The 25,141-nt window shown below is 42.3% G+C and overlaps 1 protein-coding gene across 2 annotated transcripts; it reads left to right on the top strand.

Annotated features, from left to right (window-relative positions):
- The first annotated feature begins 3,034 nt into the window (after positions 1–3,034).
- Positions 3,035–24,172, top strand: LOC118936638 (uncharacterized). Of its 2 annotated transcripts, none has more exons than XM_036973439.2 (7): positions 3,035–3,532; positions 8,160–8,309; positions 21,257–21,379; positions 21,646–21,817; positions 23,416–23,486; positions 23,569–23,611; positions 23,717–24,172. In XM_036973439.2, exons 1-7 carry the CDS (start codon positions 3,137–3,139, stop codon positions 23,869–23,871), a joined length of 1,110 nt encoding a protein of 369 aa, XP_036829334.2. In that variant the 5' UTR covers positions 3,035–3,136; the 3' UTR covers positions 23,872–24,172. The 2 variants fall into 2 exon arrangements, with proteins under 2 accessions (XP_036829334.2, XP_036829333.2); XM_036973438.2 differs by having other exon boundaries at positions 23,714–24,172.
- Positions 24,173–25,141: the final 969 nt, after the last annotated feature.

The raw sequence follows: 25,141 nt of genomic DNA, 5'->3' as shown, positions 1-25,141 counted from the left end.
CCATTGTGCCCTCCAAGCTCATCACTAAGCTAAGGACCCTAAGACTGAACACCTCCCTCTGCAACTGGATCCTGGACTTCCTGGCTGGCTGCCCCCAGGTGGTGAGGGTAGGAATCAAAACATCCACCACACTATCCCCTCAACACGGGGGCTCCTCAGGAGTACGTGTATAGTCCCCTCCTATACTCCCTGTTCACCCGACACTATGTAACTGTGCACAACTCCAAACACCAATATTAAGTTTGCCGACGACACGACGGTGGGAGGCCTGATCACTGACGTCGATGAGACAGCCTATAGCAGGGATGGGCAACTGATGGGGGTGTGGGGGCCACAAAAAAACAGAACTCATCATAAGGGGCTGCAGTGGCTCGTGGATCAGCTACTTTCCTGCAATTCTACTTATTTTGCCATAGGGTGGAGGCAAATGTTTGCCGTTTTTAATATGATAACTGATGATCAATGGGCCCCACCCCAGTCGGTAATTCGACCTTGCTTACTACAAGTTTAGATAGCTGGTCGCTAGACTAACTTACCAATCTAAAAATGCTTTGCTGACATGGGCTAATTAAGTGACTGCTGATGCACAACCACATTTTGAAATTGCACCTTCTGTATTCTATTATTCTAACTCTCAACAGTAAGTTGAGAGACAAACCTTTTTTGTATTAGTCCGCGGGCCTACAAAAGTTGACCATCCCTGGCCCATAGGGAGGAGGTCAGAGACTGCCAGGACAACAACCTCTTCCCCCAACGTCAGCAAGACAAAGGAGCTGATCGTGGACTACAGGAAATGGAGGGACGAGCATGTCCTCATCCACATCAACAGGGCTGTAGTGGAGCTGGTCGAGAGCTCAAGTTCCTCTGTGTCCACATCACTTAAAGCCAACTTATGCCTACTCCGTATTTGCGATCCGGAGGGTTTGACATAATTGCGGAGCCTCCGGAGGCCAAATCAAGCTCTGTACCATATCGCCTTGCATCTCCCAAATTTTGTAACAATGCCTAAGGTTCCGTATAGCTCCGCATTGACATGATTGGTTGATGGGAGGTGCTGGATAAACAGAAACTCACTTCCTTGACAACTTGTTTCACAAGAGCTCTGCTCTATGAAGCGCAAGATGTATGAACGCTCTGACGTTATCATGGTCCAAACACACCAACACAGTTGTGTAGAGGGCACTACAATGCCTCTTCCCCCTCAGGAGGCTGAAAAGATTTGGCAAAGGCCTTCAGATCCTCAAAAGGTTATACAGTGGCACAATTGAGAGCAGCTCCCTGCCATCCAGGACGTCTATACTAGGCGGTCTCAGAGAAAAGCCCCCAAAAATGTCAGACTCCTGCCACCCAAGTCAGAATGTTATTTCGGCTACCACATGGCAAGTGGTACCGATGGACCAAGTCTGGAACCAGCAGGACCCTGAACAGCTTCTACCCCCAAGCCATAAGACTGCTAAATAGTTAGTTAAACCTCCTAAGCATCCGCCCCTTTTTTTAAATGTTCACCTGAAATGACATACTCAAATCTAACTGCCTATAGCTCAGGCCCTGAAGCAAGGATATGCATATTATTGGTACCATTTGAAAGGAAACACTTTGAAGTTTGTGGAAATGTGAAAGGAATGTAGGAGAATATAACACAATAGAAAGATCGTTCAAAATAAAAGTAAAAGATCGTTCAAAATTCAAAAGGCACTCGCACATCTGAGCAATCTTTTTTGCAGGAGCATGGTAACAGTTGAACAAGATGAAGGAAAAAGGAAACCGCACACTGCTCTTGATAGTATCACTGATCTTTAATAAGCTTCCCTATCGGCCTCAGTCAGAGCTTTTGTGAGTAAAAAAAATAAATTGCACCCTTATGTAGACCTAGCCCCACCCACATCCATTCCACGCATCGAAAGGGGTTGAGGCGAAGGAAAAACAAATAAGTGCTACCAAATATAACAATATGCATTTCATAAATATTTGAATAAAGTGTGTAAATAAGACGTATTAAAGACGTCTGTAAAACCACAATGAGGACATAGACCTACCGAGCAAGTTTTCATTAATCATTGGGTACATTGTACAAAAACAGTCATCTTAAATAAGGGCATAGTTCATGTTCAAATTCACAACATAACATACATAGGCAAAAGATAATACAAAAAAACAACGTTATTTTGTATTTTATTTGTACCATCATCATTGAAATGCAAGAAAAAGGCCATAATGTTATTCCAGCCCAGGTTCAATATACATTTTGGTCACTAGTTAGCAGCAGTGTATGTGCAAAGTTTACCTGATCCAATGAACCATTGTATTTCTGTTCAAATTTTGTATCAAGACTGCCCAAATATGGCACATTTTTTATTAATAACTTTTTGTGTTCAAAATTGTGCACTCTCCTCCTACAATAGTATTGTATTATTTCACTGTAATAGCTACTGTAAATTGGACAGTGCAGTTAGAGTAACAAGAATTTAAGCTTTCTGCCAATATCAGATATGTCTGTGTCCTGGGAAATGTTCTTGTTATTTACAACTTCATGCTAATCGCATTAGTCTACGTTAGCTCAACCGTCCAGTCGAAGGGACACCTTCCAACTGACTTGCCTAGTTAAATAAATACAGATAAATACATTCTAAAGTATAATTTCACCAGGTCATCGAAGTCAGGCATTTCAACAATGGGACGCACAGCATTCTCCCTTAAAATGTGTGACGTTGTGTGACACAACTGCACATTTTAGTGGCCTTTTATTGTCCCCAGCACAAGGTGCAATGATCATGCTATTTAATCATCTTCTTGATATGCCACACCTGTCAGGTGGATGGATTGTCTTGACAAAGGATAAATTGCTCACTAACAGATATGTAAACAGATTTGAGAGAAATACGCATTTTGTGCATATGGAACATTTCTGGACTCTTGAATTTCAGCTCATGAAACATGGGACCAACACTTTCCATGTTGTGTTTATATTTTTGTAAAGTCTCATTGGCCCTAATACTCTCCTGACCGTAGATTGCTGCAAACACCACCCCATTTCCGAAAATGGATTGCTCCTACAGACAGTGAGTCACGTGGCGGTGGCTTGCTTTATAAAGCAGGCAGACGGGCATCCAGCTTAACTATTCGATTTAACGTTAGAATGGGTAAAAAGAGAGATCTAAGGGACTTTGAGCGTGGTATGATCGTCGGTTCCAGGCGCGCCGGATCCAGTATCTCACAAACAGCCGCACTCTTGGGCTTTTCACGCACAGCAGTGTCTGTGGTTTACCGAGAATGGCGCGACAAACAAAAAACATCCAGTCAGCGACAGTCCAGTGGGCGTAAACAGCTCGTTGATAAGAGGGGTCGAATGAGATTGGAAAGAATCGTGCAAACTAACAGGCGGGCTACAATTAGACAAATAACGGCGCAGTACAACAGTGGTGTGCAAAACTGCATCTCTGAATGCACAACTCGCCGATCGTTGTCACGGATGGGCTATAGCAGCAGACGGCGGGCAAACGAAGAGTGGAAAAACACCGCCTGTGTAGATAAGGTAAAGGAGTCAATGGAACACACTGCGTTCCAACATTTACTAGATTTTCGCACATTCAACAAATCTGATCTAACAAAGTCGATATTCGTCAAATCAGGTCCGATTTCGATATATTTGGCTGTTTTCGCTGCATACCATTTAAAAGTAGTCCCTTTTCAGACTTAGAACTTAGCATTTAGCAGTCACTTCTAACTCCCGTTCATATAAACTGGTTAGCCATACAGCTAGCATACAGAAATCGGTAGTAGTCAGTCGGTTTTAACTAATTACGTTGATTGGTGACGATGACATGAATGTATTGGGGTTGACATAAGTATTATACTCCGATTTTACCTCAATAACAAACAATAGCTCGATTTAGTTCGATTTACCTCTTTACCGTATATGTTGCGAGCGGTCAGCGAATTGTTTGTTATTAAAGCATAGAAATGACGTTTATCTTTTTAATTCTTCAGGCGTGATGCCCCCTTTATTTATAGAAGGACCCATACACACAGAGTGTATATACAAAACAGTAGGAACACCTGCTCTTTCCATGAGACTGACCAGGTGACGGCTATGATCCCATGTCACTTGTTAAATCCACCACAATCAGTGTAGATGAAGGTGAGGAGACCAGTTAAAGAAGGATTGTTGAGCCATGAGACCATTGAGACATGCTGTCTATTTGTGCCATTGAGGGTGAAAGAGAAATACAGAAATGTAAGTGCCTTTGAGCTGGGTATGGTAATAGGTGCCAGGCACATCGGTTTGTGTCAAGAATTGCAACACTGCTGGGTTTTTCATGCTCAAATCAAACTTTATTTGACACATGGGCTGAATACAACAAGTGTAGACCTTACTGTGAAATGCTTACTTACTACAAGCCCTTAACCAACAGGTCAGTTCAAGAAGAGTTAAGAAAATATTTACCTAATAAACTAAAGTTAAAAAATAAAAGTAAAAAATGATAAAAAGTAACACAATAACGAGGCTTACTATGAGTCCGGAAGGAGAGTTTAGTCTATCCAGGCCCCTAGGTATTTATAGTTGTCCACATGTTCTAAGTCAGAACCGTCCAGAGTAGTGATGCTAGTCGGGCGGGCCGGTGCGGGCAGCCATCGGTTGAAGAGCATGCATTTAGTTTTATTAGCGTTTAAGAGCAATTGGAGGCCACAGAAGGAGTGTTGTATGGCATTGAAGCTCGTTTGGAGGTTTGTTAACACAGTGTCAGAAGGGCCAGATGTATACAGAATGGTGTTGTCTGCGTAGAGGTGGATCAAGGAACCACCCGCAGCAAGAGTGACATCGTTGATGTATACAGAGAAAAGAGTCGGCCTGAGAATTGAACCCTGTGGTATCCCCATAGACTGCCAGAGATCCAGACAACAGGCCTCCGATTTGACACACTGAACTCTGTCTGAGAAGTAGTTGATGAACCAGGCGAGGCAGTCATTTGAGAAACCAAGGCTGTTGAGTCAGCCAATAAGAATACGGTGATTGACCGAGTCAAAAGCCTTGGCCAGGTCGATGAAGACGGCTGCACAGTACTGTCTTTTATTGATGGCAGTTATGATATCGTTTAGTACCTTGAGCGTGGACGAGGTGCATCTGTGACCAGCTCGGAAACCTGATTGCACAGCGGAGAAGGTACGGTGGGATTCGAAATGGTCAGTGATCTGTTTAACTTGGCTTTAGAAATGCAGGGCAGGATGGATATAGGTCTGTAACAGTTTGGGTCAAGAGTGTCACCCCTTTTGAAGAGGGTGATGACCGCGGTAGTTCCATGGACTTTAGTGTCCAAAAACTTATTGGAGTTAGAGCTACAGGATGCAAATGTCTGTTAGGAAAGCAAAGGCTAGCTTTTTCAAACTGACTGCGTGTATTGGTTCCTGACTTCCCTGAAAAGTTGCATATCGCAGGGACTATTCGATGCTAGTGCAGTCCTCCACAGGATGTTTTTGTGCTGGTCAAGGGCAGTCAGGTCTGGAATGAACCAAGGGCAAAATCTGTTCTTAGTTCTACATTTTTTGAAAGGGGCATGCTTATTTAAGATGGTGAGGATATTACTTCTAAAGAACGACCAGGGATCCTCCACTGACGGGATGAAGTCAATATCCTTCCAGGATACCCGGGCCAGGTCGATTTAGAAAGGCCTGCTCGCAGAAGTGTTTTAGGGAGCGTTTGACAGTGATTAGGGGTGGTCGTTTGACCTTGGACCGATAGCGGATGCAGGCAATGGGGCAGTGATCGCTAAGATTCATATTGAAAACAGCAGAGGTGTATTTGGAGGACAAGTTGGTCAGGATAATATCTGAGGGTGCCCATGTCTACGGATTTATGGTTGTACCTGGTGGGTTCCTTGATAATTTGTGTGAGATTTAGGGCATCTACAGTGGGGAGAACAAGTATTTGATACACTGCTGATTTTGCAGGTTTTCCACTTACAAAGCATGTAGAGGTCTGTAATTTTTATCATAACAGAATGAACTCTGAAGATAGATGGGGGGGGGGGGGGCAATCAATTCACATATGGTGTCCAGGGCACTGCTGGGAGCTGAGGGGGGGTCTATAACAGGTGGCAACAGTGCAAGACTTATTTATGGAGAGATTTATTTTATTTTTTATTAGAAGCTCGAACTGTTTGGGCATAGACCTGGAAAATATGAGACAACCTTTCAGGCTATCTCTGCAGTAGATTGCAACTCCTCCCCCTTTGGCAGTTCTATCTTGACGGAAAATGTTGTAGTTGGGGATGGAAATTTCAGGGGTTTTGGTGCCCTTAAGCCAGGATTCAGACACGGCAAGGACATCAGGGTTGGCGTACTGTGCTAAAGCAGTGAGTGAAACAAACTTAGAGAGGAGGCTTCTGATGTTAACATGCATGAAACCAAGGCTTTTACGGTTACAGAAGTCAACAAATGAGAGCGCCTGGGGACACACAGTGCCTGGGTTAACCTCTACATCATCCGAGGAACAGAGGAGGATTAGGATGAGGGTACAGCTAAAGGCTATCAACTGGTCTTCTAGTGCTTTGGGGACAGAAAATAAAATGAGATTTCTGGGTGTGGTAGAATAGTTTCAGGGCATAATGTACAGACAAGGGTATGGTAGAGTGCAGGTACAGTGGAGGTAAACCTTGGCATTGAGTGACGATAAGAGATTCAATCTCTGGACGCACTAGTTATGCTGGGTGAGGTCCCCGCATGTGTGGGAGGTGGGATAAGAGGTATCTGTGGCATGATGAGTGGGACTAGGGGCTCCGCAGTAAACTAAAACAAGGATAACTATCCTAAAAAGTATACAAGGCATATTGACATTAGAGAGACATAAAGCGAGGCATAAAGCAATCACAGGTGTTGATTGGGAGAGCTAGCTAAGACTACAACGGATAAGACAACAGCTAATCAGCTAAGACAACAACAGGTAAAATGGTGATGAATGGGCAGAGAGGGCCAGTTAACTACACACAGGGCCCGAGTTCAAGGCCGGGGCCGACAGATAAACAAAATAAACAGCTTAGTGGGTACTATGGTGTTTAAAGGCTGATCTGTAGTAAATGAACAGCATTCTCATATAGGTGTTCCTTTTGTCCAGGTGGGAAAGGGTAGTGTGGATTGAGTTTGCGTCATCTGTGGATCTGTTGGGGCGGTAAGCGAATTGGGGTGGGTCTAGGGTGTCTTTGAGGATGCTGTTGATGTGAGGCATGACCTGCCTTTCAAAGCACTTCATGGCTACCCCCATGAGTGCTACAGGGCGGTAATAATTTAGGCAGGTTACCTTCGCTTCCTTGGGCACAGGGACTACGGGGGTCTGTTTGCAACATGTAGGTATTACAGACTGTCAGGGAAAGGTTGAAAATGTCAGTGAAGACACTTGACAGTTGGTCCGCACATGCTTTGAGTACACGTCCTTGTAATCCTTCTGGCCCAGCGGCTTTGTGAATGTTGACCTGTTTAAAGGTTTTGTTCAGATTGGATACGGGAGTGTTATCACACAGTCATCCAAAACCGTTGGCGCTCTCGTGCATGCTTCAGTGTTGCTTGCTTCGAAGCGAGGCATATTTGACCATTTTTTTTTTTATCGAATCATGGCTTTGTTAATCAGAATCGATGTGATCAGATCTTTTTCTAAAGTGCTTAGATGTTTCTTTGCTGCAAGACTATTTGACCCATTTCATGACATCCAAATGCAATCAGTTATGTGGAATCTCAATCTCTAAAGAGGGTTTAACCGAACTTCTGCCTGGGAGGCATGTGCTTCCTCATGTGATGCCTGCTGCTACCGAACCAAAACAAAAGTGTGAATGAAGTCAATACAATTTGCCTCACTTTTTGAATGAAGTTACTGGGTCTAGTTCAAATCCCTAAGGCAACAAGGTGAAACATCTGTGGGTGTGCCCTAATTGCTCCAGGGTCGCCGTAGATAATTAGACCCTGGCAGAGACCCCACTCTCTGAGGGTGTCTCTGGACATTTGTAAAATAGAAATAAGCACTCAAATTATTATTTATCATGTATGCATAAAATAAAGTTTGCATTCTCAATTGAGTGTGTAGTGCAGCTGTAAACAATGTACACATGCATTAAAAAAAATAGAATCTTTGAATTTCATGGATTACATTCAATATTTATTTTTTATCCTTATAGGTACGGGAACTTGTCCTGGACAACAGCAGATCAAATGAAGGGAAAATCGAAGGCCTCACAGAAGAATTTGTCAATCTGGAATTCCTCAGTTTGATAAATGTTGGCTTATTCTCAGTTTCCAACCTTCCCAGACTTGGGAAACTCAAAAAGGTAATGTTTTGCTTCATTTAAAACAAACACTCACTCACTCAAGTTTAAGAACACCTACTCAATCAACATTCTTTCTATATTTTTACTATTTTCTACATTGTAGAATAATAGTGAAGACATCAACTAGGAAATAACACATATGGATATGCATTAACCAAAAAAGTGTTAAACAAATCTTAAAGGATTTTATGTTTGAGATTCTTCAAATAGCCACCCTTTGCCTTGGTGACAGCTTTGCACACTCTTGGTATTCTCTCAACCAGCTTCACCTGGAATGCTTTTCCAACAGTCTTGGAGTTCCCACAAATGCTGAGCACTTGTTGGCTGCTTTTCCTTCACTCTGCGGTCCAACTCATCCCAAACCATTACAATTTGGTTGAGTTTGGGTGATTGTGGAGGCCAGGTCATCTGATGCAGCACTCCATCACTCTCCATCTTGGTCAAATAGCCCATACACAGCCAGGAGGTGTGTTGGGTCATTGTCCTGTTGAAAAACAAATTATAGTCCCACTAAGCGCAAACTAAATGGGATGGCATATCGCTGCAGAATGCTGTGGTAGCCATGCTGGTTAAGTGTGCCTTGAATTCTAAATAAATCACTGACAGTGTCACCAGCAAAGCACCCCCACGCCATCAGACCACCACCTCCATGCTTCGCAGTGGGAACCACACATGAAGCTCTTCCGTTCACCTACTTTGTGTCTCACAAAGACATGGCGGTTGGAACCAAAAATCTCACATTTGGATTCATCAGACCTAAGGACAGATTTCCACCTGTCTAATGTCCATTGCTCGTGTTTCTTGGCCCAAGCAAGTCTCTTCTTATTTGTGTCCTTTAATAGTGGTTTCTATTCAGAAATTTGACCATGAAGGCCCGATTCACTGTCTCCTCTGAACAGTTGATGTTGAGATGTTACTGTTACTTGAACTCTGTCAAGAATTTATTTGGGCTGCAATTTCTGAGGCTTGTAACTTATGAACTTATCCTCTGCAGCAGCGGTGACTCGGTCTTCCATTCCTGTGACGGTCCTCATGAGAGCCAGTTTCATTGTAGCTCTTGATGGTTTTTGTGACTGCACTTTAAGAAATTTTAATTTTCTGCATTGACTGACCTTCATGTCTTAAAGTAATGGACTGTCGTTTCTCTTTGCTTATTTGAGCTGTTCTTGCCATAATATGGACTTGGTCTTTTCCCAAATAGGGCTATCTTCTGTATACCTCCCCTACCTTGTCACAACACAACTGATTGGTTCAAATGCAGTAAGAAGGAAAGAAATTCCGCAAATGAACTTTTAAGGCACACATGTTAATTGAAATTACCTCAAAGCTGGTTTAGAGAATGCCAAGAGTTTGCAAAGCTGTTATCAAGGCAAAGGGTGGCTACGTTGCAGAATCTCATATAAAATATATTTAGATTTCTTTAACATTTTATTTGTTTACTACATGATTCCATATGTGTTATTTCATAGTTTTGATGTCTTTACTATTATTCTACAATGTAAAAATAAAGAAAAACCCTTGAAGGAGTAGGTGTTCTAAAACTTTTGACTGGGTGTGTGTGGAGGGGCCCTTTTTTTATTGATTTTTTTATACACAAGCTTACACTTATAGTAAAGTGACATTTGTGTTCTTTTGAAAAATAGCTTAAATTTAGTCCCTAATGGCAACCTATTCCTTGTGCAGTGCACTACTTTTGAGGGTTCTGGTCAAAAGTAGTGCACTACGTAAGGAATAGGGTTCCATTTGGGACATGGTCATTGTTTTCTGAAAGATTTGTTACTTGCTTGGGCATTTTTTGACAGAAGTGACTGCTCAAAGTATTGCGACTGTCAATTTTGTTTTGGCTCTACTCCAGCACTTTGGATTTGAAATTATACAGTGACCGAGGTTAAAGTGCAGAATGTCAGCTTTAATTTGAGTGTATTTTCCCATTTTAGGGGACCAAAAGTATTGGGACATTCACTACACCGTACCTTCAGAAAATATTCACACCCCTTGACTTATTCCACATTTTGTTGTTACAACCTGAATTTAAAATGGATTAAATTGAGATTGTTTTGTCACAGACCTACAGACAATACCCCCTAATGTCAAAGTGGAATTATGTTTTTAGATATTTTTTACAAATGAATGGCTGTGATAGAACTGAAGATGGATCAGTTACTCCACAATACTAACCTAATTGACAGAGTGAAAATAAGGAAGCCTGTATAGAATAAAAATATTTCAAAACATACATCCTGTTTGCAATAAGGCACTAAAGTAAAACTGCAAAAAATGTTGCAAAGCAATAAACTTTGCCCTGAATTAAAAGTATTGAATTTATCCTAACACAACACATTACTGAGTACCTCTCCATATTTTCGACCATGGTGGTGGCTGCATCATGTAATGGGAACGCTTGTAATAGTTAAGGACGGGTACGTTTTTCAGTATAAAGAAACAAAATGGTGCTAAGCACAGGGAAAACCTGGTTCAATCTGCTTTCCACCAGACCACTGGGAGATGAATTCATCTTTAGCTGGACAATAACCTAAAACACAAGGCCTAATCTACACTGAAGTTGGTTACCAAGATGACATTGAATGTTCCTCAGTGGCCGAGTTACAGAGTTGACTTAAATCTACTTTAAAATCTAGGGCAAGACGTGAAAATGGTTTAGCAATGATCAACAACCAATTTGACAGAGCTTGAAGAATTTGGAAAACAATGATGGAGAAATGTTGCACAATCGAAGTGTGGAACGGTTTTAGACTTACCCAGATAGACTCACAGTTGTAACCACTGCCAAAGGCGCTTATACAAAGTATTGACTCGGGTGTGAATACTTATATAAATGAGAGATTACTGTATATAATTGAATACATTTGCAAACATTTCTAAACATGTTTTCATTTTGTGTTTATTCGATGTTGAATTCAGGCTGGAACATAACAAAATGTGGAATAAGTCTAGTAGTATAAATACCTTCTGAAGGCCCTGTATGTGTATTAAAGTAGTAAAAAGTTAATTATTTGGTCCCATATTCATAGCATGCAGTGACTAAATCAGGGTTGTGACTCTATACATTTGTTTGATACGTTTGCTGTTTGTTTTGGTTGTTTCACATTATTTTGTGCCCAATACAAATTAATGGTTTGTAATTTTGTAGTCACTTTTTTTGTAAATAAGAATACATGTCTCTTGGCCATGTTCTGTTATAATCTCCACCCGGCACAGCGAGAAGAGGACTGGCCACCCCTCATAGCCTCCCTTCTAGGGAGTTTTTCCTAGCCACCTTGCTTCTACACCTGCATTGCTTGCTGGTTGGGGTTTTAGGCTTGGTTTCTGTACATCACTTTGTGACATCAGCTGATGTAAGAAGGGCTTTATAAATACATTTTATTGATTCATTTGATTGATGTTTCTAAACTTATATTAATGTGGATGCTACTAGGGCTGTCCCCATAAAAATATATTGGTCAAACCAGAATCGTCCTGTTCTTTCGACCAATCGATTGGTCAATGTTTAAACCTCTTTATCCATAATTGACATACACACCCTATGTGTTTGAATAAAACCAACTACATATGCACTGAGCTTGTCTGACGCTTTAAGCACACTGTTTGATTAAATAATTAAGCCACACAAATGACTCGGTCATTAAACAGTGTTTTAAAAAAATGACGGGGTGTGACTGGTGCATGTTGTCTCGCCCACCTCCCTACTGCAGAAAAAGGCACCACAGCAAGTGTTTATTGCACTGTCCCTGCTAAAGCTGTATAGGAGTACGCCTTGTGTGAGTATTATGTGTGCCAAACAGTTGCAATAACATTACAAAAAAAAAATCTGACCATTTGGAACAGTGTAAACAACACTAAGTGTTGTACCAGAGTCGTATCTAACAAATAATAATATAGCCTTTATTACAGCAGACTAAAAACAGTTGCATGCATTAGTAAATTGCGGTTTATTTTATTGTTTAGGTTAATTATTCAAAGCTTCCTTTTATTTCATTTTCAAACTAAAATGGTTGCTTGCGTTTCAAAGCCTGAATGTTTCGTATGCTGTGTGATGGCAGGAATGATTGATTGATTTGATACAGTAGCCTATATATTGAAATATAGGCCTAAGTTACGGTATTAAAACTTAACAGGACGCGTTCTTAGGTCTACAGCTCTATGGGGGTTATACAAGGATACTATACTATGCCTACAAATGATAACGACTTTACTTATTACAATTATGATCATTATAATAAGAAAAAGGAGTGTATAGGAGCGAGAGCTGCGTGCATATTATGTGACACAAAGGGGTGCTGTTAGATTACCATATCATTTTGCTGCCTGTTTGGAACAGTGTAAACAACCAAATTATAAGTAATCCCAGTCTGTTCTAACTGATAAAAAAATGTAAGGCTTTATTACAGCATAGCAAAGATTTTAAAAACTGCTAAATTCAGTTTTTTTTTAAATGTATTTAACTAGGCAAGTCAGTTAAGAACAAATTCTTATTTTCAATGACGGCCTAGGAACAGTGGGTTAACTGCCTGTTCAGATGCAGAACAACAGATCTGTACCTTGTCAGCTTGGGGATTTGAACTTGCAACCTTTCAGTTGCTAGTCCAACGCTCTAACCACTAGGCTACCCTGCCGCAGTCTGGTATGAGAACGGTAGCCCCCATCTGCAAAAGCAGGGCGTCTTTTTTATTTTTATTTTTTTTTACACAATATTTAAAGCAAACATCTTACAAGGTAAGCTTTGATTTGTTCTGTGTTTGAGCTATAGCTATGGGGCATGGGGGGTATGAAATTAATAATTGGGTTGGTTGGAACAAATCTAGCCTATAGCCAATGTTGTCGGAATCATTTCAGCCACCGGGCTTCTCCATGCATAGCGCCGACAGACATAAACACCTCTCTGGGAAGAGGAAGGGGTGGGGATGTATGCTTTGATTAACGACTCATGGGGTAATCATAACAACATACAGGAACTCAAGTCCTTCTGCTCACCCAACCTAGAATTCCTTACAATCAAATATTACCTCACAAGAAAATTCTCGTCAGTTAGTTACAGCTGTGTACATTCCCCCTCAAGCGAACACCAAGATGGTCCTCAAGGAACTTCACTGGACTCTATGTAAACTGGAAACTAAATATCCAGAGGCTGCATTTATTGTAGCTGGGTATTTTAACAAAGCAAATTTGAGAACAAGGCTACCTAAATTCTGACAGCATATTGATTGCACGACACGCAGGACTGATACTCTCGACAACTGTTACTCTAACTTCCATGATGCATATAAAGCCCTCCCCCGCCCTCCCTTCGGCAAATCCGAAATCTTGTTCGTTCGGTCTTATAGGCAGAAACTCAAACAGGATGTACCGGGGACAAGAACCATTAAATGCTGGTTTGACCAATCGGACGCCACACTTCAACATTGTTTTGATCACCAGGACTGGAATATGTTCCGGTCAGTCTCCGAGAACAACATTGACTTATATGCTGACTCGGTGAGTGCGTTTTATAATGAAGTGCATTGGAGATGTTGTACCAACTGTGACTATTAAAACCTACTCTAACCAGAAACCATGGATGAATGGCGGAATTTGCGCCAAACTGAAAGCGTGATCCACCGTATTTAACGATGAAAAGAGGTCTGGAAATATGGCTAATAAAAGTGTAGTTATTCTCTGCAAGGCAATCAAACAAGCACAATGCTAGTACAGGGACAAAGTGGAGTCGCAATTCAACGGCTCCGACACGACGTATGTGTCAGGGTCTACAGGAAATCACAGACTACAAAAACAGCCACGTCACACTTCCAGACAAACTAAATGCCTTCTTTGCCCACTTTGAAGATAATTCAGTGCCACCGTCGCAGCTCGCTAACACCGACTGCCCCACTCCTTCTCCGTGGCTGACGTGAGTAAAACATTTGAACGTGTTAACCCTCGCTAGGCTGCTGGCCCAGACGGCATCCCTAGCTGTGTCCTCAGAGCATGCGCAGACCAGCTGGCTAATGTGTTTACGGACATATTCAATCGCTCCCTATCCCAGTCTGTTGTCCCCACATGCTTCAAGATGGCTACCATTGTTCCTGTACCCAAGAAGGCAAAGATAAGTAAACTAAATGACTACCGCCCGTAGCACTCACTTCTGTTATCATGAAGTGCTTTGAGGCTAGTCAAGGATCATATCACCGCCACCTTACCGGCCATCCTAGACCCACTTCAGTTTGCATACTGCCCCAACAAGTCCACAGATGACACAATCGCCATCACACTGCACTCTACCCTGTCCCATCTGGACAAAAATAATACCCATGTAAGAATGCTGTTCATTGAATACAGCTCAGCATTCAACACCATAGTACCCTCCAAGCTCATCATCAAGCTGGAGGCCCTGGGTCTCAACCCCGCCCTGTGCAACTGGATCCTGGACTGACGGGCTGCCCCCGGGTGGTGAAGGTAGGAAACTACCTCTCCACTTTGCTGACCGTCAACACTGAGGCCCCACAAGTGTGTGTGCTCAGCCCTCTCCTGTACTCCCTGTTCACCCACGACTGCATGGCCATCCAACTCCATCATCAAGTTTGCAGACGACACAACAGTAGTGGGCTTGATCAATGACGAGACCGCCTACAGCGAGGAGGTGAGGGCACGTGGAGTGTGGCATCAGGAAAACCTCACTCAACAAAACAAAGGAAATTATCGTTGACTTCAGGAAACAGCAGAGAGAGCACCCCCCTATCCACATCGAAGGGACAGCAGTGGAGAAGGTGGAACGTTAAGTTCCTGGGCGTACACATCAGACAAACTGAAATGGTTGACCCACACAGACAGTGTAGTGAAGAAGGTGCAACAGCGCCTCTTCAACATCAGGAGGCTGAAGAAATGGTCTTTTCACCTAAACCCTGACAATTTTAGAGATGCACAATCGAGCGCATCCTGTCAGGCTTGCATCACAGTCTGGTACAGCAACTGCACCGCCCTCAACCACAAGGCTCTCCAGAGGGTGGTGCGGTCTGCACAATGCATCACCGGGGGCAAACTACCTGCCCTCCAGGATACCTACAACAACCAATGTCACAGGAAGGCCAAAAAGATCAAGGACAACAACCACCCGAGCCAGTGCCTGTTCACACCTCTATCATCCTGAAGGCAATGTCAGTACAGGTGCATCAAAGTTGGGACCGAGGGATTAAAAACAGCTTCTATCTCAAGGCCGTCAGACTGCTAAACAGCAATCACTAACTCAGAGGCTGCTGCCAACATTGAGACCCAATCACCGATCACTTTAATAAATGCATCACTAGTCACTTTAAACAATTCCACTTTAATGTTTACATATCTTACATTACTCATATCACGTGTATATACTGTATTTTATACCATCTACTGCACCTTGCCTATGCCGCTCGGCCATCGCTCATCCATATACTTATGTACATATTCTCATTCACCCCTTTTAGATTTGTGTGTATTAGTTGAGGTTGTTGGGGAATTGTTAGATTACTTGTTAGATATTACTGTACTGTCGGAACCAGAAGCACAAGCATTTCGCAACACTTGCATTAACATCTGCTAACCATGTGTATGTGACCAATAAAATGTTATTTGGACATCTAAACTAAAAAAAAAGTAACGTCCTCTCACTGTCAACTGCGTTTTATTTTAAGCAAACTTAACGTGTAAATATTTGTATGAACATAAGATTCAACAACTGAGACAAACTGAACAAGTTCCACAGACATGTGACTAACAAAAATTTAATAATGTGTCCCTAAACAAAGGGGGGGTTCAAAATCAAAAGTAACAGTCAGTATCTGGTGAGGCCACCAGCTGCATTAAGTACTGCAGTGCATCTCCTTCTCATGGACTGCACCAGATTTGCCAGTTCTTGCTGTGAGATGTTACCCCACTCTTCCACCAAGGCACCTGCAAGTTCCCAGACACTTCTTGGGGGGAATGGCCCTAGCCCTCACCCTCCGATCCAACAGGTCCCGTAGGAAGTGCAATATGACCCCATAGATATTGTATATTCAATAGGCAATGACTTGAGAAACTACAAACCTCAGATTTCCCACTTCCTGGTTGGATTTTTTTCTCAGGTTTTTGCCTGCCATATGAGTTTTGTTATACTCACAGATATCATTCAAACAGTTTTAGAAACTTCAGTGTTTTCTATCCAAATCTACTAATTATATGCATATTTTAGCTTTTAGGACTGAGTAGCAGGCAGTTTACTCTGGGCACCTTTTTATCTAAGCTACTCAATACTGCCGCCCAGTCCCAAGAAGTTAACGGCCGTTCCACAGGTGCATGTTCATTAATTGTTTATGATTCATTGAACAAGCATGGGAAACAATGTTTAAACTCTTTACAATGAAGATCTGGGAAGTTATTTGGATTTTTACGAATTATCTTTGAAAGACGGGGTCCTGAAATGGGGACGTTTCCTTTTTTTTCTGAGTTTTGCTGAGGCCCCACTCCTCTTCAACCTCCCCCACTGCAGGCCCTGGCACAACTCCCCTCTCTGTAAGTTCACCTGGAGGTGCTAGGGCAGGGAGGAAATCTAGGCCTCAACAAAGAGGCTGTGGAAGCAGCAGAACAGAGGGAGATGAAACTGAGGACCGGTGGCATACAGTCCTTGAAGATGAGGAGCCAGAACAAATTAGGTCTATACCCAAACGACCTGAAGGCCCACAGTTGGTTAGTGATTAAACATACACCCCCTTAAAGCTGTTTCAGCTCTACTTTACCACCTCTGTACTGGGAACACTAATTAGTAAGACCAAAAAGTATGGGGACAAAAAGCAGCAGGGTGGAAACCATGGGTGACATGCTCAACTACCTTTCCTTGGTGATTTATATGGGACTGGTAAAGGTATCAAGACTAGTTGACAACTGGAGCAAGTCCCCACTCTATCGGTTTGAGTTCCCGCCTCCATCATGAGTGAACCTATTCTTGGCCATCAACCATACTCGTCGCAGGTGTGACCCACAAAAGGATCAGGAGAATGACCAGAAGGGGACTTCAGGGTATGATCGTCTTGCAAGAGTCAAGCCCCTTTATCATGACATGGTGGAGGCATGCAAAACTTACTTCCAGCCTGCTCAAAATCTATCTATAGATGAGCATATGGTTGTCTCAAAGGCTTGAATTGGCTTGATGCATAATATTAAAAATAAGCTGACCAAATGGGGTTACAAGCTCTTTGTGTTAGCCGATTCAGCCTCTGCCTAAATGGGCAAATTTTTCATCTATGAAGGCGATCACACCCACTGGTAAGGGCCTTAGTTATGACTCATGCAGCTGATGGGCTTCCCCTTCTTTGTGGACAATTGTTATTGTAGTCCCATGCTTTTCATAGACCTCTTGAAAAAGAAAATAGGGGCTTGTGGCACCATTAGTCCTAACAGAATCGATTTCCCCAAGACCAAGGTAAACGACATGGCAAAGACTGCAGAGAGTGGGACCATTTTTTGGGATCAGGACTAACAAGCTGCTTTTTGTGAAATAGAAGGACACTAGGGAAGTAACCATGCTCACCACACAGCATAAGGCATTCAATAATTTCCATGTCTCAGAGAGAGAAAAATGCCAATGGAGCATGGTTGAGGAAGAATTTCTCTGTGTCTGTGAAGGACTACAATGCCAGCACGGGGGGGTGTCAACTGATCTGATGCTCTGATAGGCCACAACCAGGTCCTCCCCAGGAAGTGGAATAATAGTTTTTTTTCTACCACTTTGTGGACATTGACACTAAGTTATTTAATTCTCCTTAAGCCGATGGCCAAACCCCTCTCCCAGTTGGCCTTCTGAGAGCAGCTGGTGTTGGAAATAGCTGAATTGTGGTCCAAAAGCAACTTCACAAATATCATTCCCCCCCCATTCAAGGTGAGTGTCACTACCCAACACGCATGCCAACAGATAAAAGGAAGAACTGCAAGCATTGCACAAAACACAAGGGGGAAAAATTGTGAAATGCCAGATCTTCTGTCTGAAATACCAGTTTGCTTTTTGTTTCCTGTCAGAGAGGGACTGCTTCAGACTATCACGACATGCACAAGCTATGGTGAAAGTGAAGTCTAGTCATCTACACCTGGGATGTAAAATGAACACGAATGCCATTTGTAAATAGTTCAGTTTATTTCAATTTTTGCACCTTGTTTTAGTGAAGGATACGTGTGTAACCAAGTTTGTTTGATAAGCTATTTTATGTATGTCGTGACTATAATTTTTTATTGATTTTATAAAATAAGTCATCACAACTAATTATTACGTGATTAAATGAATCATGTAACAATTAACTCATTAGTAACTTGGGGTACCATGGAAAAAGTTTGTTTGAGTTACCGTTTTCCGAATTAACTCAAGAATATATTGTCATACCCGTCATCCATTAATCATTATTACCTCATCAGTCTCATTCTGAAATTCTTGACCTCTTAAATCTGCATAGTCTAAATGATTCAGCGACACACAAAAATTGGCTTAATTTATTTACTAACTATACACAGAAATACATAAAAAAACACACACACAGTATAGGTTGAATTGATTACTAACAATGCAATGAAAGGTCCCTAGTGGACTAACCTGATTTTGAAGGCTTGTTAAACAATGGAAAGAGGTGGGGAGAAAGAGAGCGGGAGAGACAGAGGGAACCCATCGTATATACAGTTGGAAAACTATGCTCATGGGAATGTGAATACATTGCACATGAACGACCGCTCATTTGAAAAGAATTGCAATGTATTTATTTACACTTGTCTGTCTTCTCTCTGTTGAAATCGCCCGGTCCGTCTAATGCAGGGGTGGGCAACTCCAGTCCTCGAGGGCCTGATTTGGTGTCAATCAATTCTCATTTAGAAGGCTAAAGTCACATTGCTATCTTTTCACAGCTAGTTTCATATTTAATCATAAGTTTTAGAACATTTAGATGCAAATCGGATATCTACATTGTGAAAGCTCTTAAAGATAGTTATTGTTATACCATCCGTAATGACATCACAAAATGCTAAATGATATGACATGATTGTTTCAATCCCCACCAACCATTTCCCGCATAATTTGTGTTTGGAATGTTTGAGACACTTATTCTCAATACTGAAAAGGCAAGAGAAAGTTTACGACCAGCCTCCTCTCTGGTGGCACTTTGGAGAGGTTCAGGTACTTTGGAGAGCTTGAAAAAACACTTGGATGTCCCCTGACACCACCACAATATTTGAGAGAGGTTGGTGTTTTAGAAAGTTTGTTTTAATAGTGAACAGGCACATCCAGTGTGCAATTACTGCATTCATACACTTGAATTTACCCCGGATACCCCATAACACCACCACAATGTTTGAGTGAGGTTGATATGGTAGAAATTGTGTTTTTATACTGAACAAAAAGCATTTAGGGATTGCAAATATGTAGTGGCACTGGAATTGCCTAATTTACAGAGAAATGCCACTTTGGAGAGTTTTAGGGACACTTGGAAATGTCCCGTGACCTCACCTGACACCACTTACTAAAACATTTGCCCATTTCTAGTGGTTAGGTCTTTCAATCCCATTTTTTTCTGCTATTGTTTACATTTTGTGGAAGCCATCTGACGTGTTTCCAGCTCTGGGCATCAATAATTCACTTATAGCTTGTAAATTAAATTACTTTCAAAATAAAAAAAAACTAAACTTTGATCTTGATCTTGTGTATTCTGAACTATGTAATTCCTATCGTCTGATCATTTCCTAAATCTCCCAGATGTCTTTCCAAATATACCAAGTTTTGGCATGTCAGAATCATGTAATTACACATGAATAGCAGTTACTTTTGGGTGTGTCTATTTAGCTGTAAATCTACATTTTGCCGTTGCTTCTAAGAGGTTAAACAAACAGGCAACAGAAGCAATATGTCATTTCTGTAGATCTATATGGATGATTTATATAGCCAGGCACATCTAAGTTAGGCTATTGATTTACAGTATAGACAGTTGGTTTGTGCTCTCGATTTTCTTAAACAATTATGCTTAGCCTTATTCGCACAGGACTAGTATTACTAGATAATGTTGGTTATGTAATTATTACCCTAGAATGTCCGTTATTCCAGAGGACGATTTAGAGGGGCTTCGTTTTTTCCAAACTGCCCCCTGTAATTATTTTTTTCCAATTAATTGTCAGTTATGACCAGTCGCGGTTCTAGACCATTTCAACTGGGGGGGGGGGGGGGGGCAAGCTGGGGCCAGTTGTGCTGTTAGAGGGGCCAGTTACATTAGATGTTATTGTTGTCATATCGTAAAAAAATATTTAATACTCCACATTTAGTGGAGCCACAAGGGGGTCCAACATTGTTGTCACAGGGGCATGCAGAAATATCATAGCCCCCCCAAAAAAATGCTAACCTCCTGTTATTGTAATGGTGAGAGGTTAGCATGTCTTGGGCGTATGCTATTTGTGCATCTAACTTTCCCATCATTATTCACAATTTATTCAGGATTATCCGTAATCATGGTTACATCCACATTAATGTAGACCTGTTTAGAAATGTAATCTGTTCTTATGTACAATAAAAGTGACTCAAATGACATTACATTATTTACCATTCATTTATATTGGGAACAAAATCATCTGAAACAACCATAACAAACAGCAAATGCATCCAACAAATGTGTGGAGTCACGAGCTTGATGTAGTCATTGCGTGCCATGTATATGGGACCAAATACTCAACTTTTTAACTACTTTAATACACAAGTGAATTTGTCCCAATACTTTAGGTCCCCTAAAATGGGAGAAATACTGTATGTGCAAAATGTGATGTAATTTCTAAAATGCTCACTTGAAAATACTCTCAAATTTAAAATTAACCACAGTCATTGTATCATTTCAAATCCAAAGTGCTGGAGTACAGTCAAAACAACAAATGTCACTGGCCAAACACTTTTGGAGCTCACTGTATATCTTCACATTATGTTGCAGTTGGAACTCGGTGACAACAGAATCTCTGGTGGCCTTGACGTGCTAGCAGAGAAACTCCCCAACCTCACACATCTAAATCTTAGCGGGAACAAGCTGAAAGACATCAGCACGTTGGAACCTTTGGTAGGTACACCAAACTCCCGGTAGAGCACAATACAGTGCGACACCATCTCGTTGTCTCAGGCTATGTCTCAAATGACACTTTTCCCTTTTTAGAGTTTTGACCATAGACCTAGTTGGCAGTGTGATGTTTGTTTCCCTATGTGGCTCTGGTCAAAATTAGGTTGCTAGCCTATATGGGGATAAGGTGTGCTCTCAAATCTAATTAGAGATTTATTCAGGTAGTGTTGTTCACCCCCTAATTACCCTACACCCATTTGGTCCCACAGAAAAAGCTGGGCAGCCTGAAGTGTCTGGACTTGTTCAATTGTGAGGTGACCAACCTGAACGACTACAGGGAGAGTGTTTTCAAGCTGCTCCCTCAGCTTATCTACCTGGACGGGTACGACGTGAAGGACCGAGAGGCATCTGACGTGGATGGGGTGGACGACGACGATGAGGGTTGGCAACGATTTCGTTTTTTTCCCATGTTTTGAGGAAGTAATAGAAAATGAAAATGCAGTTGTAATTTGAGTTGAGAATGTGGGTCTTCTGTAGCTCAGTTGGTAGAGCGTGGCGCTTGCAGTGGCATAATAGTGGGTTTGATTCCCGGGACCACACATATGTAAAATTTATGCACACAATACTGCAAGCAACTTTGGCTAAAAGCATCTACTAAATGGTATATCATTATACACTGAACAAAAATAAACAAACGTAACATGCACCAATTTCTTATATTTTACCGAGTTAGTTCATATAAGGAAATCAGCCATTGAAATAAATTCATTAGGCCCTAATCTATGGATTTCACATGACTGGGAATACAGATATGCATCTGTTGGTTACAGATACCTTAATGTTAGGGTCGTTGGATAGAGTTGATCAGGCTGTAGATTGTGGTCTGGAATGTTGTCCCACTCATCTTCAATGGCTGTGCGAAGTTGATGGATATTGGCGGGAACTGGAACGCGCTGTCGTACAAGTTGATCCAGAGCATCCCAAACCGCTCAATGGTTTACATGTCAGAGTATGCAGGCCATGGAAGAACTGTGACATTCAGCTTCCAGGAATTGTGTACAGATCCTTACAACAAGGGTCCTCCATTATCATGCTGAAAGACGAGACAATGGCGGCAGATAAATGGCATGACAATGGGCCTCAGGATCTCATCATGGTATCTCTTTGCATTCAAATTGCTATTGATAAAATGCAATTGTGTTCATTGTCGGGAGCTTATGCCTGCCCATACCATAACCCCACTGCCACCATGGGCCACTAATGTTCACAACGTTGACATCCGCATTCCGCTCGTCCACACAACGCAATACACAAAGGTGAGCATTTGCCTACTGAAGATGGTTATGACGCCAAACTGTAGTCAGGTCAAAACCCTGGTGAGGACGACAAGCATGCAGATGAGCTTCCCTGATACAGTTTGTGCATACATTCTTCATTTGTGCAAACTCAGTATCATTAGTTGCCCGGGTGGCTAGTCTCAGATGATCCCGCGGGTGATGAAGCCAGATGAGGAGGTCATGGCTGGCTTGGTTACACGGTCTGCGGTTGTGAGGCCAGTTGAACGTACTGTCAAATTCTCTAAAATTATGTAGGTGGCTAATGGTAGAGCAATGAACATTCAATTATCTGGCAACAGCTCTGGTGGACATTTCAGCAATCAGCATGCAAATTGCATGCTTCCTCAACTTGTGGCATTGTGTTTTGACAACTGCACATTTTAGTGGCCTTTTATTCTCTCCAGCACAATGTGCACCTATGTAATGATCATGCTGTTTAATCAGCTTCTTGACATGCCACACCTGTCAGGTGGATGAATTATCTCGACAAAAGAGATGCTCACTAACAGGGATGTAAACAAATTTGACAAATACACTTGGAATCAACACTTTATATGTTGCGTCTTATATATATATTTTTTCAGTACATGTTAGAGACCATGTTAGTACATCGTGGATATTGTCATGCAAGGGGATTCTATTGTGTTGGGTTTTTCGACAGTGGGTGTGATGTATTTCTTTGCTTTTTTTTTTAAATGTTAGGAGTGAAGGATGAGGATGGAGAGGAGGAAGACTTTGACGAGGAGGATGATGAAGTCAGCGGCAACGAAGAGGTAAAGCCCGTTTTTTTGGTTTGTTTGTGACCCAAAAGATCAACGGGGGATATGGTTTGAAAGCACTGTCCTATCTCCCCAGGAAGAAGACCTTAGTATTGATGATGAGGATGACAATGATGATGGTATGTCATTCTTGTACTTTTTGTCACAAGCTTATGTTAAAAAGTTTAACTTTTTGATACTTTACGAAGTATAATATAATAACCCTTTCCCATTTCCCCCAGAAGTTGAGGCTGTCCAAGGAGAGAAGATGAAGCAAGAGCCTAACGACAATGATGATTATGAGCAAAAAAAGAAAGCCAATCAACTTACCAACCCCTTCCCTCTCCACCCTGACACCCACCCACACCCTGCCTACTCCACGTCTCTCTCCCAGCTTTGAGCCCCCGTGTGGGGAAAGACTGTATCGGACAGGTGGTTCAAGTGGAGCTGCCTCCGCCCCATGGAACCGAGAGCCATCCTCAAGGAGCGCACCACTCCGCATTCCACTTTTTCACTGTCAACTCCCCCTTTATGTATACCTGTGTGAGGACTTTGGGACTGGTACTGTATCTAGTTTTGGGTCAGTGCTTTTTAATATTTTGTTGGATGAATTATGAAGAGAAAGTTGTTGTTGGGTTTATTTCTTCCCTCTTCATCTTTTCTGTTCCTTATTTTTTCACCAATAAAATGTATTGCTATAGCAACTGTGTGAAGAGCGAGATAAGATTCAGTGTGGCTGACTGTTGCACAAATCAAGGTTGTAGCTACAAGTGCCTGTCGCTCAACTCCTGCTGAGTGCAATGGGTTGCCTCAGTGGGAAAAGTCGAACACTCATCACACAATATGCAGCAAATACCTCAATGGATACTTCAGTCACTCCACGAGATTACATGTTGCAACTTATTTTATTTTGAATGGGAGGGAAGGTGAAAAGACGGCAATAGGAACACATGAAATCAAAGTTTATTCGTCACATGCTTTGTAAACAGGTGTAGACTAACAGTGAAAAGCTTACTTTACTACAGGCCCTTCCCAACAATGCGATGGTGCTGTAGGCCTGGCACTTTCCTATAGAGCTTCCCAGGGTAGGTGGTCATCTACCTGGCTGATGTAGGCCTTGAGCTCCCCCAGCACAGGGGTGATGTCTTTGCCTGGGTATTTAGGAGCAGAAGAGCTGGAGGCATCGCCTGGATGGAGGATGTGAACTTTGGATTTGTCTTTTGAGTGGAGTATTCTGGGGTCTGTGCTATGACTATCCCGTCTCTCAACCCCCAAATCCAACTGGGGATCAACAGTACAGGAGGACGAAGCTACTGAGTCTGAATGCAGCGTCTCCACACTGGTGGTCCCCTCTTCTGATGGTACACTGGTGGTCCCCTCTTCTGATGGTACACTGGTGGTCCCCTCTTCTGATGGTACACTGGTGGTCCCCTCTTCTGATGGTACACTGGTGGTCCCCTCTTCTGATGGTACACTGGTGGTCCCCTCTTCTGATGGTACACTGGTGGTCCCCTCTTCTGATGGTACACTGGTGGTCCCCTCTTCTGATGGTACACTGGTGGTCCCCTCTTCTGATGGTACACTGGTGGTCCCCTCTTCTGATGGTACACTGGTGGTCCCCTCTTCTGATGGTACACTGGTGGTCCCCTCTTCTGATGGTACACTGGTGG

Source organism: Oncorhynchus mykiss, chromosome 19 (assembly GCF_057628025.1).
Source record: "Oncorhynchus mykiss isolate SJ-2025 chromosome 19, ASM5762802v1, whole genome shotgun sequence".
NCBI lineage: Eukaryota > Metazoa > Chordata > Actinopteri > Salmoniformes > Salmonidae > Oncorhynchus > Oncorhynchus mykiss.
The sequence above is the reverse complement of the archived record's forward strand: the minus strand, read 5'-3'. Positions and strand labels throughout refer to the sequence as shown.